The sequence below is a fragment of the Apis dorsata genome, unplaced genomic scaffold, assembly GCF_000469605.1.
Source record: "Apis dorsata unplaced genomic scaffold, Apis dorsata 1.3 scaffold_1047, whole genome shotgun sequence".
Taxonomy (NCBI): Eukaryota; Metazoa; Arthropoda; class Insecta; order Hymenoptera; family Apidae; genus Apis; species Apis dorsata.
In genome coordinates, this window is record NW_006264145.1 from 54,002 (window position 1) to 72,052 (window position 18,051).

At 16.7% G+C, this 18,051-nt stretch overlaps 2 protein-coding genes across 6 annotated transcripts in view; both read right to left on the minus strand.

The window, feature by feature from the left end:
- Positions 1 to 59: 59 nt before the first annotated feature.
- LOC116186626 (putative odorant receptor 92a) lies at positions 60 to 7,023 on the minus strand. Of its 4 annotated transcripts, XM_031514522.1 has the most exons (7): positions 6,772 to 7,015; positions 5,592 to 5,876; positions 2,891 to 3,233; positions 944 to 1,174; positions 698 to 811; positions 428 to 583; positions 60 to 249 (listed from the first exon to the last, which is right to left on the minus strand). In XM_031514522.1, exons 2-7 carry the CDS (start codon positions 5,846 to 5,848, stop codon positions 199 to 201), a joined length of 1,152 nt encoding a protein of 383 aa, XP_031370382.1. In that variant the 5' UTR covers positions 5,849 to 5,876; positions 6,772 to 7,015; the 3' UTR covers positions 60 to 198. The 4 variants fall into 4 exon arrangements, with proteins under 4 accessions (XP_031370382.1, XP_031370385.1, XP_031370384.1 ...); XM_031514525.1 differs by lacking the exon at positions 6,772 to 7,015 and having other exon boundaries at positions 2,891 to 3,078; positions 5,592 to 5,727; XM_031514524.1 differs by lacking the exons at positions 5,592 to 5,876; positions 6,772 to 7,015 and having other exon boundaries at positions 2,891 to 3,013; positions 3,087 to 3,219.
- A 7,542-nt stretch (positions 7,024 to 14,565) lies between these two features.
- The window catches only part of LOC102675028 (odorant receptor 85b-like), a 5,785-nt gene continuing 2,299 nt past the window's right edge, over positions 14,566 to 18,051 (minus strand). For both annotated transcript variants that reach the window (XM_031514520.1, XM_006624351.2), the window contains 5 exons: positions 16,769 to 17,099; positions 15,360 to 15,581; positions 15,095 to 15,208; positions 14,859 to 15,014; positions 14,566 to 14,710 (listed from right to left, as the gene is read on the minus strand). In XM_031514520.1, the coding sequence (XP_031370380.1) occupies positions 14,660 to 14,710; positions 14,859 to 15,014; positions 15,095 to 15,208; positions 15,360 to 15,581; positions 16,769 to 17,099 (874 nt within the window). In that variant the 3' untranslated portion in view covers positions 14,566 to 14,659. The remainder of the gene's footprint in view (positions 14,711 to 14,858; positions 15,015 to 15,094; positions 15,209 to 15,359; positions 15,582 to 16,768; positions 17,100 to 18,051) is intronic.

Here is an 18,051-nt window from a genome sequence, read left to right on the forward strand (position 1 = left end):
GTAAATTTTTTTTTAATATTTAACAATATTTCATCAAATTTAGTTTATATTTGTTGTTTATATTTGTTTATTTTGTATCTATTTATCGATTTAAAAATTCGATTTGATTATATTGATATTGAAAATATCTAACCGAAGAATATTTCGGACATTAACTAATTTTGAGTTTTTGAATTTTGTAAATCTTTTTATCATGTTTTATTCCAATGCATATAATACCGAAGCATATGAAGCAGAAATTTTCAACATCTATAAAATAAAATATATTCTATAAAAATAAATATATCATAAAAAATAATAAATGATTATCTAAAAATTATTTTTAAAAAAATATTCGTATTTATTACAAAAAATAAAAATTTTTTATCTTTAAATTTTAGTAATGATAATTTGCTTTAATTTCTTTAAAAAAAAACGAAATTCTTACATTAGCAAATGTTTCTAAAGAAAGTTTCATATATTTCCCAATTGTAAGAGTCAGAGGTTTTTGAGAACGCATTATTAATAATAAAAGAACACGAATTTCATAAATACTTAATTCATACCAATTAGAATTATACGCAATCCAACTTATATTCTCACTCTGTAAAAAAAAAAATAAAATTCCAAAAAATAATAAATGGACAAAGTTATCATACAAATATCATACAAAGCATTGAAAAGTTTTTATCATCATTAATATTTATAAATGTCTTACTTTTGAACTAAGATATTCACCCGTATAACAAAGTATAAGTGCTTCAAAATTAAGAGCTATGTAGTAAGGAAAACATTTTGATATTACTGTAGATTCTTGTTCAGTTCCTATTGACTAAAATGTTAAAAATTGAATACATTATATATATTAAATTATTAATTACTATTAAATATATGATATAAAATAAATAAATATAAATTTTAAGAATATTTGATATGTAATGTAATGATTATTAAGTTTACTTACGGTTACAAGGATAAAATTCACAAAACAGATCACTAAAATATTAAAAAAAAACTGTGATAAAGAGATAAATGTGAATATATTTTCGATATTTTCAGATAAATTTAAAGTTCTTTGATGTTTTACTATAAGCTTTTTTATAATTCTTATACGTAATTCTTGTTCCTTATGTTCGTCTAAAATCTCTGATAATCCATCACAAATTATGTCTAGTTGACTAGCTACATGAAGTACCTAAAAATAATAAAATATAGTTTCAAATTTGTTATAAATTTATAACAATATTATAACAATGTATTGTTATAATAATGTATTATAATGTAATACACATATCCTCAAAATTAAATTGTCAATATTTGAATTATTATAACCTCAAAACAAAATATTGTATAACAGTCTAAATTCATTTTAAAAGATAAAACTTTTTAAATGAATTTAGATTGTTATACAATATTTTTTCGCATTTTTTAAATTAATTTTTTTCTGATCTTTTTATATTAAGAAATAATATAAAGAACAAAAAAAATTCATTTTGAATTTCACAAATTCAATTCATGATATATATGAATCAATTTATTTCAATTCGTTTTACAATAAAATTTTATAAATAAACTTGTGGAGAGAATTTTTCTCTTTATAACGATTAAAAAACTATGAAAATAGAATTCTATATCTGTTTTATGTATATATATTTGCCATTATTATTGTAAATATTAAAAATATGAGAAAATATTTCAAACAAATATATTGATATATTATGATGATACATGTTTGATGTTGAGATAACTTTGATAATTCTATGAAAGTCATATTTAAATTTTAAGTGAAACCGTTTTATTTTTTACTATATATCCTTGAACATATATTCTTTATATTGTGAAGTTATTAAAATATATTATTTACGCATGTATTTTTCTTAAATTATTGTTGAATTATTAACTTAAAGTTTTGAAAGTTTGAATTTTAATTTCTATGTGCCGCTAGTATAATATTAATATTTATCAATGTACACTGCTCGCAAATTTTATATAAATTTTATATAATGTAATTTTATAAAAATTTTATACAAAATGTATGAAAAATAAATAACTATTATAGTATGATTTTATACATCTGTATCTGTTAAAAAAAATTAATTTCGATCTTAAAATTTAAATAATAATTCTAAAAAAATTCTAATAATTCTAATAATAATTCTAAAGTTTTGTGTATATGAGAGAAAAAAAATAAGAAAAAAAAAAGATCTATATCTTTTAACGAATTCTTCCATTATTGAAATAACATCTCTGTAATATGTGAAATTATTTTTCATTTTTTTTAAAATTTCAGATATTATTTTTCCATATACACTAGTTATTTTTTAATATATTACCATTGTATTTTGAAGCAGAATATAAAAAACTATTTATTCTACGTACTCCTAAGTACTCCTAAGAAAGAAATCATGATAAAAAATCTGATTTCAATGACTAATATTACGTCCATGTCCAATTCGATAAAAATAATATTGGTACGGCGACATTTAACTTCAAAATTAATTTAATAAACTTAAAATTAAAATATATGCATAAATAGTATTTTGAAAATATTTTAATATTGGCCATAAGAATATGTAATAAAAAATAATAAGGTTTCATTTAAAAATTTAAATATAATTTTCAAGAACAATTCAACGTTTCAAGATCAATATTTATCATCACATAATCATATTCAATATCATACAACTTTTAAAACACTTTTTTATTTTTCTGATACAAAAATAATGGCATATAAAATAAATTTATACTTAAAATGAACATATTGTGTTTAACTTGGATTTAGTGCATTTACAAATAAATATTATTCCATTTTTGTCTTATTATTTTTGGATATCATTTTTTTTTTGGATGAAATAAAAAAATTAAAATTGTATGATTATTTTCTAATGTTGAAAAAATTCATAATACTTACAAAAGTTGCAATGATTGTCATAAACATTCCAGCCATTGTGGCAAACATAAATTGCATAACAAGTTGTATCGTTATAATAATCTCATATAGTGGTGAAACTGTTGCTTCGAAAGGAAATTCCATTTTTAATAAAAATTTTTTCTGATCAGAATGTGATGCTCCAATATCAGGACCAAAAAACGTAGACACTGCATACATAAAAATACTGCATATAAATATTATAAGCATAAGCTTTGCAATGCGATAGGATAAAATAGCTTTCTGCGTCATTATTTCCATATTCCATTCAAATTTACAATTATCCCAGTCTTCGGCAATTATGATCAAACTTTCAAAAAGAACTCTGTGTAAAATAATATCCCTAGTCATATAGTTTTCGTATACGCATATGCGTATATAATTATAAACATTTATCTATGGAATTGAATTATAAACTTGAATTATTTATTTATATATAATATATATATAATATATATATAATATATATATAATATATATAAATACATTATTCAAAATATATACATTTATTGACAAAAAATAAACTAATTTCTTTATATTTTTTGAAATCAATAACTTTTGATTTTAAAATTAAAAAAAAAACTTGTATAATATCTTGCAAAATCATATATTCATATCATATATTGCTTTTTATCTATCATTGCCTAATAAAAAAATGTCAACAGAGTGATTATTCAATAATACTTCAAAATATTCTTCTAAATAAAAATGCTTCCTTCCTGAATATAATATATAAAAATATGTGGATATAATTAATTGGATAAGTCAGTTCTTAGATTTAAATCCAATTAAATATTTGTAAAACTATATTAAATATCAATTAAAATATCATTTTTTTTATAATATGAAATTAATACAAAAAATCATGCAAATTTATTTAAGAATTTTGTGTTTGATTAATAAATTACAATCATGAAATCAAAAATCATCTAATATTTTACTGAAACATTATAAAAATTAAAAAAAATTTCGTTTATTAATAAACACATCGTTTATTGTTTCTCTGTATTATTTTTAATTCCAAATTATTCATATCAGAAAAATATAAAGAAATTTATAGATGATTAATTTGTTTTTTAATTTTTGTCAATAAATATTTTTTTATATTTTTATATTATTTAATGTGATATTAATATGATTAAACAAAATTATTATTATTATATATATACTTATGATAATAAACATGATGTTAAAAGATTATAAGTATTATAAATAGAAAATATTTTTATTATATATTGAAAATTTGATACTAAGCAAAACTTACTAAGCAAAATAAATAAAATAAATTATATAAATTTAGGAATTAATATAGATTTATTATTAGGTCATTCTATAACTTTCTACGATTTTAAATCTAATTTCTAAAATAAAACTTAATTCACATAACTTTTTGAGATAATTTTTAAGAAAAGAATTATTAATCTTTAAATAAAGCTATACTTTTTTGCACAATAATACATAATATTAGATTTTACATATATTACACAAAAATTGCATCAACTGAATATTGAAATTATATCTTATTGATTTCTTTTTTTTTTTTTTTTTTGCTAATTTTCTCACATAAAATAGATTTAAAGAACAAATGTACATTAAAATCAAATTTTTATGGATTTTCCAAAATAAATTTTTTAATAATTAATGACTTAATAATTACCATTTTATTTATTTTATCTCTGATAAAAACTTAATATATAAGAAATAGTACGAAACAATTTTAAATTAAAATATTTGTATGTTTATAATATGTATTTAAAAATTAATATTAAAAAATATTCGTGGCACATTTTTATGGATTGTTTCTGGAGATTGATATAAAAATTTATATCAAATGTCAATTAAGGTTTATTTATTAAATTATAAACAATTAAAGTTTGCAATAAAATAAGTGTTCGATTTACAATGTCATCTTATTTTCTCTTAATTAATAAATATATATTTATTTATTTTTATGGATTTATATAAAATTTATATTATTTATAAATTTTAAATTTATATAATTTATAAATTTATATTATAATTTATATTATTTTTATTTTTATTATTATTTTTATGGAATATATAATTAATAAATATAATTTAATAAATAAATCTCAATGAATAATTTTATTTTAAATATATCAATTTTTGTATTTATTTTGATTTGTATAATGGAATTTTTTAAAAATGATTCATAAATATTATTTTTTAATAAACAGAAAAAAGGAAAAAATTTTAATATTTCTATATGATTTATAGATAACAATTGAAATAAATAATAATGGTATTATAATTAGGACTAATAATATAATTAATAATATAATAGAATTGTTTCCAAAATCAATTAATTACTAATATTTAAAATAAATACATATTTTTCTATTTTAAAAGAGATTTTAAGTTATGTTTTGCTTCTTAAAATCAAATAATTTTTTAATTAAAAAATTTCTATAGAATTAATTATAAATTATGTGACAAGTTTAATGACAATTAATGAGACATTTTATGCAGAATGAATATATAATGTAATTTTTATAACACATTGACAAATATATTTATTTAATATTATGGAAATTATTTAAAAAAAAAAGAATGTTCAATTTTAGTAAATTTACATTTCCTAAATTTAAATAGTTCAAAATCAGAAACTTTCAAAATTATTTAATAATAAAAAGATTAAATAATTAATTAAAATGTATCTTACCGTTTGTGGAGCCAAATGATAATAAATTTCAAAAAGAGAAGAGTATTTGAACAAGTAATGCTTAAGCAATCCAATATATCTATTAAAGTGGCTGTTTTAATATGGATGATGCAATATGAGTATTGAAATATCAAAAATATTGACATCACAATTGTCCACATGATATATTTTAAAATTTGATATGAAGAATTTGGCCAGGCACCAATTAAACGAAGACTTATTTCAACTGGACGATTAATAATACTCTTTATTGCCATTAATATTTCTTTAGAATATAAATATTATCTATATTATGAATTTGAATTATTAGTTTAGTAATAAAATAACAAAGTACAAAAATGACAATTATTATATAATTTAAATATCACATAATAATAAAAATATAATAATAATCGAAAAAACGTAGAATCTTCTAAATGATTCGAAAAATCATGAAAATTTTATAAATTATTAAATTTTAATTAATAAGTGTAAATAATCTAAATATTTTTACTAATAATACATGAGAATCAATATTTTATTGCATAAATTAAAATATATAGAAATTTATTATAATTTTGTTTGTCTATCTATTTTATTAAAATTACTATTACTGCTATTAATAGAAATGAAAATATACAACGATTTTTAAATTTGAAACTCTTGCAAATAATAAATAATGAATTCATTTTCCTTTTTAAATAAAAATTATAAAATAAATAATTAGCATTTTTATCTTGATTAATTAAAATAAATAAATAGAATTGAAATAATAATAATAATTTTGTTATTATATTAATAAATTTTTTTAAATTTTCTTGTAACATTATTCTATGAAGCAAAAAAAATATATTCCTTTAAAAATATATTCAAAATAAAAAATAATTTTTTATTTGCCATTAATATTTGGTTAGAATATAAATATTATCTATATTATGAATTTGTTTATTATATTAAATTTTTTTTATTAAAAAATTTAATATATATATTTAAAAATAAATGTAAATATTTAAAAAAAGAAAATTAAATTTTATTTAAAAAATTATATTATTGCTAAGTTGTATCATACATGAATAAAAATATGAATAACAAAGAATAAATATAATGAATAAAAAATACAAATACAATGAATAAAAAATATTTAATTAACTAGAATATTTAATACAAAGTTTTTAATACTAGAAAAAATATATATAGTTACCGATATATATCAAAATATCCTTCAGAATATTGTGACAAATCACAGTCAAGTGATCACTGCATACTGAAAACTAGCATACTGAAGATAAAGATAAAACTTTTAAAGCACGTATAACTAAAATAATCTTTACAAATGTTTATTGATCGAACGTAATTACCTCTATTATAAAGAAACTAATACTCAATGTACTACTAATATCAGCGATTACTGAATGAACAAAAAAAATGCAAAGAATACAGGAGAGTTTCCTTTACATTGATTTCTCCAAACATTATTACGAACTATTTATATTAAAAATGCAAATAGATTTCCTAGTGAAGACAGATAGAAGTAAAGACAAACATATACTTATTTTCTTGAAAAAAAGAAATAAAATTATAAATATATTTCTCATTGTGATTCAATACATTTATTTCATTGTAAAATATAACTCTTACTTTTTTAATAAATTTTATTTATGTTAAAATTATTCATTACATTAAAATGAATTCATATTCTATTATTATTTAAATATATTGAAGATTTATAAAAGATAAATTATTTCATATTAATTTTTTAAATATTTATAAATAAAAAAATAAAATGTAAAGATTTATAAAAATTATTTTTATTATTTACTTTATATAATTATTAACTTTATTATTATAAGCGAAATTTTTTTTTTTCAATTTAATTAAAATTTAGAATTAAACTTTCATCGAAGAAAATATTCTTAGGTCTTTAAAATTAAGAATTTTAAAAATATGTATAGAGCAACAATATTTTTTAGAGAATTTTCTAGTTATAATTTTTTAATTATAATTGTTTCTATAAAAATTTTCATTTCACACGCATATGCACATGCAAATTTTAAATATTTATTTATTTAAATGTTATGTCAATTAAATTAATAAAAATTAATCAACAATCTATTAAAAATTTTTTTATGCAGATATAAATTATTTAATTATTTAAATTAAATCTGATCATCTTTTTCTCCATTATAAAAACAAATTTAGACTTTTCACTTTGGATATACATTCTAGATTATTCATTCATAGCGAAAAATACAAAAATTGTTTTCATTTGATTTCATTTGATTTTACTTAGATCCAAAATAAATATTCAAAGTAATTAATGAACAAAGTAAAATCAGTTTTTACTTTTGATGAATAAGATAAATTCATTCATAATAAAGTAATAATGACAGATTTAAACTTCGAAATAACGAATAAACAACTGTTTAACAGTTTTGTACACATTTTTTATATTCAAAATGAAAAATCTAAATTCGCCTTAACTCGATTCTAACATTCATATTTCATTAGCTGAAATTAATGAATTAATATATTATTATTATTAAATTTAATTATTACATAAGTATAAATATTCCAGCTTTTATCTTTAATATTTATTATATCAAATCAATATATATTATCATATTATATCAATATCATATCAATCATCCGCAATGAAAAGATGAGAAAGTATCCAAAATGAAAATGTATAAATTTGCCTTAAACTATATATAAGTCTTATTAATCTTTTTTTTTTCATTCATCCTTAACATTAATAAAAAGAATTAGTTTTGTGAATCTCATTAAAATTAAATTAAAAAACTTAAGATCATTCTTTATTTGAAGAATATATATTAAAAAATTAAATATTTTCAATTTCATGATTACAAATCGATATAATATACATTAATTATAAATGAAACAATTCCTTTAATTAACAAGAAAATCCAAATATAAATCTGTTATCATTATTATTAAATTATTTTTTTTATTAATTATATAAATCAATAAAAAATCAAAAAATGATACTTTATAAATTGTAGATACAATGAAATTAAAAGAAAAAGAATTAAAAGAAAAAAATTTAAAAGAAAAAAAAGAAAAAAATTTAAATAATAAATAAATTTTATAACTATCCAATTATTGGATATGATTGGATATTAGAAATTATAAAATTTTGAAATAATCATAAAGATTTTTTTTTTTATGAAGCTCTACTCGCCAAGAATAATCATGCATGTGCAATTTTTCCCAATATCATCTAATGAACATGAAGCATTCAAGTTAATATATAGTCATTTTCCGAACGGACAAGACAGTTAATCTTTTTTGTCTGCAAACTTGTATTTTTTCATTTTATAAAACTGTACATACATAAAAACTGTACAATTGCAGATATTAAAAAAAAGATGATTTGATTCTTTTAAAATGAAATAAGATAAAAATCAAGAATAAGAATTGCATTTTTTATTTTGTTTTTTAGTTATTAATAATTATAAATGGATGAAAATAAAACGAAATTAACTGGCTTTGATCAACCAATTCAAAGACTTTAATAAAATGATTTTCTTTAAATCTCTATAAAATGATTTTAGAAATATTAACTATTTTGAATTATTGAATTTTTGAATTATTTTTGAATCATAAGCATGTTTTATTATCTTTATTCCAAAAGATGTTGCAATTCGCTTTTTCATGTTTTTCTATGTAATTTATATTTTTTAATAAACAATGTTTTTGAGATTTTTCCTCAGAAAGAAATCTAATGGTATTAAATAAAAAAATGTGCTACATCATGTTATATCTAACAATATTGTTTATTGATTATTTAATGATTTAACAAATTAATATGTGCTAGAATAAACTTAGAAATAGTAAAATATGTATAGAGATAGTAAAATTCAATAATTCAAAATAACTTACATCGTCACAAATATTAATATTTCGAATATCTCCTCTAAAATAAAAAAAATCATTTTATAAATAGATTTGATCTTAATAATAGCTTCTTGAATTGGTCTCAAAGCCGGCTATTCAATTTCATAAAAAAATTGCAGTATTATAATCAAAAAAATGTAGATGATATTGAAATGCGTCCATTTACATAAAAAATATTTATATATCTTTCCTTAAACAAAATTGTATATAAAATTTTTTCATATTGCTACAAATAATGAAAATGTTCAAGGTGAATAAAATTATTGGATCATTCTATATAATCTAATAAAATTAAATCATTCGTTTGAAAAATTGTCGATATTCTTACATATTAAGTTTTATATTTATTTTGATGTCTAAAATCAATTTTTCAAAGATGTCGTCTGCTTTTATAAACATCTTGTATTTTTCTAATGAAAAATTAGAATATTGAAACAAGGAAGATTAAACTTTACTAATATCCAAGTCTTTCTCTTTGCACATATCTATAAATAAATTAAATGTAATAATTTTTATCATATTATTTTCATTAAATTTATTATTATTATTATTGTCCATATTCCATATTCATAGCTTCTAACAGAATTTTTTAAAAATTCATGTCATTGCATATAAAACAGATATACGAAGCAAAAGCTTTTAACATCTAAAAATTTTAATTTATCTTAATTACATGAAAAATAAAAGCATACTTGAAACAGATTATAAACATGTAAATAAAAAATAATCAATAATATTTAATAAAATTTATAATAAACAATTTTATATTGATAAATACTTCCAAAAAAAACTTCCATATAAATTTTATAAAATGGAGAAATTATAACTTCAAATGGGAATTTCATTTTGATTAAAAAATTTCTTTCTTTAGAATTCGATATAACTTGATCTTCCTAATTTTTCTAAAGCAGTTATATATATGGCACTATTTATTTTGCCAAAAAAACTCGCGTAATAATCAATTAAAAAAATTCGAAATGCGGGAAGATAACATAGCTTTATCTGTCATTATTCGTTTATTTTCAATATTTATTTTCAAGTATAATTTCAAGTATAATTCATTATTTCAATCTTCAAATATCAAACATGGTTATCATAATTTCATGAAACATTCTGTTTCAAAATAATATTTTAAATTAATATCTTAAATTAAATTATATTATATATAAACATCTATAAATCTATAAATCATGTAAGCATAATAAGTGTCTATTCATTTTTAGCATACATATATTTATCATTTGAAAGTTGTGGATTTTCAGGATTTTCAGCATTTATCAACTTTACAGATTTATTATATAATTCCTCTTTTTTGCAATTTTTAATATTTTTAATAATATTAGCGATAACTAATTTTAAAAATTTTATATTTTGTGAGTTTTATAAATTCATCAAAGTTTTTTTGTTTAAAAATATTGTAGATTAAAATTATAGTTACTAATAAAAATGAAAATAAATATATTTAATTTATATTTTTTAATTATCATTATCAGTATTTGATCAATATTTTATAATTATCAACTAAAACATCAAAATTAAAAAAATCTTTTTTTTTTTATTTTAGTAAAAATATAAAAATTTGAAATTTTAAAAGATTTAAATAAATCTTTTAATATCTAATATCATTGTTTTATAACATTTTTTTTCTTTTTTATAAGTTTAAAATTTTTGTCACAAAATTATGATTTAAAGAAATTTTAATTTTATAGAATATTAATTCGAATTATATTCGTGAAACATCTTTAAATAATCGATTTTAGAATACAAAACAAATACAAATATTGGTATACAAATATTAGTTAAGATTTATTTATTATATATATATTATATTATATTTATTATATTACAAGCAATAATTGAAATTGGCACTATACAAAATAAGATGAAAATAGAATGAAACTATTCTGTTTTCATTATAATTCTATCTCATATATATTTATTTATATATAATATATCATATATATATCATACATATTCTGTCTCTCATATTCTTATTTTACTTCATCTAATACGAATTTCAATTGCTTATAATATAAAGAAGAATTATATATTCTTATATAATATAATTATATTCTTAATTTTGAAAAAAAAAAACAAAAAATCATATTATATTTTTTAAAAATAATATGCGTTTTTATAGTTAAAAAAAAGAAATTAATTAAAAATAATATTATAAAATAAAAAAATCATAATATCTCAAATTTTATTATCTAATCATAGCTTTATATTAATATAAAGCTATATATATAACTTTTTTCATTAAAATCCACATCTTTTTCCATTCAAGAAACTTTTTTTTATTATTTTTAATTTTTTATTATATATATATTACATTTACGTTGTTTTCTATTGCTTCAATTCATTTATAGAAAATTTTGATTAAAAGTTTTTCTAATTTTAATTTAATTTCGATATTGTGATAAGGAAAATTATTCAATAGTAACCAATATTGATTTTTATTTTTTTATTATATTAACATAATGTAAAATGATACATTTATTTATTACTTAAAAAAAAATTTTGATATTTGATAGAAGAAGTGAAAATCCACATTGGTCAGTACAGTACCTACATTAATAAAAAGAAATTATATTAAATAATATACATATATATACATGTCTTATTAATTATTGTTTATGAAACCAAATAACAATCAATTTAAGAAAAACAAGTGAATTCGATAATATAATGCTTAATCCATCTAATAATTCAATTAAATTTGATTTAATATGAATAATACGATACCAATATTAAAATATTAGAAACATTAATATTATTATAACATTATTATGATTCACATAATATTTTTCAACATTGGATACGAAAAATCTGGCCAAATATCAAGTATACATAATTATTATTGTTTAACACATATTATTTTTTTTGAAGTTATTAATAAAATTTTTAATTTTCATTAAAAGAATAAGTTACGAATTTAATAATTATGATAACTATAATCACATTGATTAAAAGTATGTGAAAATCTAAAAATGTCAAATCGAAAATTTTTTTTTTGAAATCAAATTGGATTGTAATATCTCATTACTCAAAAATTCCTAAGAATTTCGGATTTAACTTTAACGTAGATTTATTAATATTCCTTATATTAATATCTTAATATATCGATTTATATATATATATCAATTTTAACATCAAAATTTTTCTTAAATAGTTTCTTGAATAGTATCACTATAGTCACGATTTTAAATAAATCAAATTTGTTTTTATATATTTTATCCAATAAATACTATTTCATAAAAGTAACGTTTAAACAATTTTTAATATAATTATTTTTAAATATATCTATAAAATATAATTATTTATTATATTTGTCTTTATCTTTTATGTAATAAAAATGATTTTCAAAAATGAAGATAAATAAATAATGAAAATGATTAATGAAAATTAATCAAAATTACATTATATTTATACTATTGTTATTAAGGCTATTTTTTCTGAAAAGGCTAAAACATTATATACATTAACATTATAAAGCTGTATATTAATTATTAATAATAACATTAAAAATCAATCAAAACAAGATTTATCTAGATTGAGACAGATTTTTTTTAAACATATAATGTAAAATATATAATTATAATTGTAACTTGAGAAACTTCTTTTTTTATTAATTTTAATTATTTTTGATATTTAATTATTATATTTTTTAGAATAGTTTTTAAAATCATTTTAGTTATATTCAAAATATAAATCAATTTGAAATATAAAAATTATTATTTTATAAATATTAGATAAAAATATATATTATGAATTTTTAATAAAAAAATTTTTAATAAAAAAATATTGAAAATTTTGATTTAAGATATTTGTTTATATTTAAAAAATTACATTATATAACAATAATATATTTTTTTTATATTTATAAAAAATTTACAAAAATTTATATTTATAAAAATAATAAATGTGTAATGAATTAATATAAAATAATAAAATTAAATAAATAAGAATTGATCATAATGTAGATAATAAAATTGATTTAAATAAATAAATAAGCATAAATGAAAAAAAATTTGCACATTTTTTGAAAAATTTGCACAAATATAAGATTTTAATTGTGGAAAAATAACATGAAGTTTGATATAAAATAAAATTGCTTTGCTTTATCTAATACGAATTTCAATTAAATATATATAATTAATTAATATATAAGCCTCAACCAATATTTTGCTATTTAATTTTTATATTTAGCTTATAATTTCTTTTGATCTTTGATATCAATCTTTCAAAATGGTTCTATGAATATATTAACCATATCTGTATATTATTTGGTATTATAATATTAAATAATTAAAATTGTATTATTAACAAAGATGTAAATAATTTTGTGTTTTATAGAATATAATATATAATAATATGATTATAATTGATAATATATTTTTATTATATTTTATAAATTTGAAACTTTATAAAAATTTATCTATATTTTTTACACTTTATAACACTTTTAAAAATATTCAGAATTCAGATTTTTTATTAATAAGTATTTATATTTTATTGTTTCATTTTGAAGTACTATTTTAATATAACATATTTGTGGGATATCTTTAAATATAAAAGTTAATATAACAAAATGTTGGTTAATGTTTACTTATTATATTATAGTTACAATTACTTATTATATTACAAGTAATAATAATGAAATTTACGTTGAAATTTGCATTAAATTATATAATAATTTGCATTAAATAAAAAACAAAACAAAAATAAAATGAACTTATTTTTATTAAATTTAACTATTATTTCAGCTTCGCTTCATTTAATAAATCCTTTTTATGATAAATAAATAAAACAATATTTTTATATATTAATTTTTAAGTTTTTTTTAATATCTAGAATATAACCTCCAAAAATATCTTGTGAATATATTAACATTCAATATATGTATACTATTTTATTTTTTTTATTAACCATTCCATTAGTTTTCAAATCACTAAAATTGGAGGATTAAAAAATAATATAATATTACATTATTGCATTCAAATTTTCTAATTTATCTTATACTACAATATATACTATAATATAATATACTATAACAATATATAATATACTATAACTACAAATAATTAAATTTAATACATTTTACTACATATTCATCAAAATTATCCATATTTTAATGAAAAATTCGCAACATATTAAAATTATTTCTCAAAAATTCAGTATCTTGCATATAGAACAGATACATATGAAGCAGAAGCTTTTAACATCTAAAAATTTATATTTATTGTAATTATATAAAAATCAAAAAATGAAAAATTATACGAAATAAATTAAAAACATATATATAAAAATGATAAAAAATAGAATACTTTTAATTTATATTTATTTATTCGATAATAAATTTAATTCTCTTACGTTAGCAAATGCCTCTAGAGAAAGACAGATAAATTTTCCCGCTGTAAGCGTTAATTGTTTCTGTGATCGTAAGATTATCATTAGTATAATACGAACATCTCGAGATTTTAAGTCGTACCAAAGAAAATTATATATAGCTTTATTAATATTTTCACTCTAAAAAAAAGATATCAGTAAAATATTACATTTTTTATTATTTTATTTTATATATTTATATTTTTTTTTTTTTTTTTCACCTTAGAAGTAATGTATTCTCCGGTATAACACAAAATAAATGCTTCGCAATTAACAGCAATGTAATAGGGAAAACATTTCATTATTAATACAATTGTTTGTTCCGTATGCAAAGACTGTTATAAGTAAATGAAAAAGTAAATGACTGTTATAAAAAATGAATCAATTTCACTATTTCTATTTTATTATATTATCTATTATCTATATTATTATATTTTCTATATTATAATTATCTATTAAATATATAATAATTTATTGAATACTCACGATTATCAGAACAAAACTTATAAAGCAAATTACCAACATATTTGATACAAATTGACATAGGAATATATAAGTAAAGATTGTTTCGATATTTTTTGAAAGTTGTATAATTTTTTGATGTCTTACAATAATATCCTTTATTATATCTTGAGATTCTCTTTTCTTATAACTATGAAAAATTAAGTTTTGACAAAATAAATCAATTTGACTACCAACATATAATATCTAAAAAAGCAAATTTTCCAAATGAAAAATATTTAAGTATTAAAAATATTATATTTTATAAGTATATTTATATATATATATATATATAAATTATTTATCCATTTAAAATTTTTAACTAACTATAAATAATTTACATATACATATGTATATAAATATCTTAATTCCTTTTGTATAATAATTCTTATTATATTTATTTTTTATGTTTTTATATTCAATGTTTTTTTTATTTAATATCAAATCGTGTCTATCAAAATTTATTAACAGATATTTGATAATTAAAAATGAAATAAAGTATAAAATATAAATATATCATATCAAAGTATTTTTATAAAGGATTTTTTAATATAGGAAAAGTAAATAAAATTTTTATTATGTATATATACTAATAAATCATCAATATACTATTCTTGAAGTTTTATTTATAAAAACAGCAAACTTAAGTAAGTATTAAGTAAGATATTAAATGTAATAATGTTTTATTACATAATTATTTGTATTTGTTCATATTTATTTGTCTCATATCTTTATATTAATATATAAATTAAGTAATATCTAAATATTAATTATATTAATTTCTTATTGATAGTGAAATTACAAATATTTTTTTAAATTTTTTAATTTTTAAAAAGTTTAAAGAGTTTTATATTTGTTTTATATGTAATTTGTATATTTCTAATTTCATTTTTAATTATTTTCATAAATAGCTTAAATCCAGAAATTGTAATATAAATATTAGTTAATTTAAAAAAAAATTAAAAATATTTGATTGATATGTTATAACTGGAATTAATTTATTTTTTTAATTTATTATTTAAGTGTATCAAAAATCTTAAAAGATGTTTTTTCAAATTAAAAAGAAAAATGAAAAATAAGCGTGTTTAAATATTGTTTTAAAAAGTTATAATAGTATTTTTAAAAAAAAACAATAAAAGATCTTATTATCATCTAATTATAAAATGTTTTAAAATTAAAATTAGTATTGAATGTTTTGACATACAATGTAATATATCATGAAATTTAAATTAGAAAAGGAATAGTTTTTAAAATTCTTAAAAATTCCATATTTAAATACATAAATAATTAATTATTTGAAATAAATAATTAATTAATATTTAAATAATTAAATACAATATTAAATTTTGTTATACTAATAACTTCTTCATACATGATTAAAAAAAATTACTTACTAATGCTGCAATTAATGCTATTGATGTAGCTGCACCATAAACTATAAATGATTCAAATATAAATTGTGTAATCAGAATAATTTCATAACGTGGAGAAATTGTGACTATAAATGGAAATTCCATTCTAACTAAAAACTTCCTTTGATCTTCGTCAAGTATTATTAAAGCAACTCCTGAATATAGGAAAAATGTAATCGCGAAATAACTGATTAAGAAATTTGAAATACGAGAAGATAATATGAATTTATCCGTTATTATTCGTTTATTTTCAATAGCAGAATAATTATTATTCAAGTCTTCCTTCATAGACATCAGAATTTCATAAAACGTTCTGTTCAAAAATAATATTTTCTTTAAACTGAATATAAAAAACATTTGAATTTTCTAAAAATTCAATTTTATTAAATATTATATTGCCATATTTATATCTTAGAAATAATTTTAATTAATATTTCACTTTTGAAAAATTTAACTTATGTGCATAGAATTTGATTTATATTGAAATTCACAAAATTAATAATTTAATAATTAAAAAATTCGAAGTCTACGTAAATTTAATTAATAATAACAATAATTAATAATAGATAAATCAATAACAATCAATAACTTTAATGACAATGACAATTTTTTGTTTTCTATTTTTTCTTCGATTTCAAATAATAATTCAAATATAAAAGTTACATCAATTTAAAAAAAAAATACAATCTATTCAATATATTAGAAATAAATGAAATTAATTTATTAATTTTCTAATTTATTTTTTCATAACTTTCAAAAATTTCTAATTAAATTTTAATTTCAATTAAATTTTTAAAATGATATTTTTTTTTAATAAGCTCAATATTTTATAATATTAATTATAATTTCAGATATATATATCTGAAAATTGAAAGTAATGTTAAATCAGCAAAATTTTTTAAATTTTATAAGAAAAAAATAGTAAAATAGATTGAATTTATATTAATTTTTTTGATATTAAATTTTAAAAAGAATAGATGTAAGTATATGTATATTTATATATATGTATATATATACTCAATATATAACTCAAATATATGAAATAAAAACTGATTTAATTTAGTTTCATAAAAGAAAATATTGCATTAACATTTCAAGAATAAAATATTATATTTTTAAAAAAAATGTTTTAGAAATACATATTTCCGATTCAATCTATACAGAAATATAAATAAAATGGTGACTGGAAATTAATTTTCATAAAATTTATTTTTTCGCTAAAAAAAAGATTTAATTTAATAATGGATTATCTATGATTAGTTTAT

Excerpts from the sequence above, each read along its gene's own strand:
- LOC116186626 (XM_031514522.1), bottom strand. The coding sequence starts at position 5,848 with ATGGCAATAAAGAGTATTATTAATCGTCCAGTTGAAATAAGTCTTCGT. Across the intron at positions 1,175-2,890 it reads TGACAATCATTGCAACTTTT|GTACTTCATGTAGCTAGTCA; the intron begins GTAAGTATTATG and ends TATTATTTTTAG. Across the intron at positions 584-697 it reads GTGAATATCTTAGTTCAAAA|AGTGAGAATATAAGTTGGAT; the intron begins GTAAGACATTTA and ends TTTTTTTTACAG.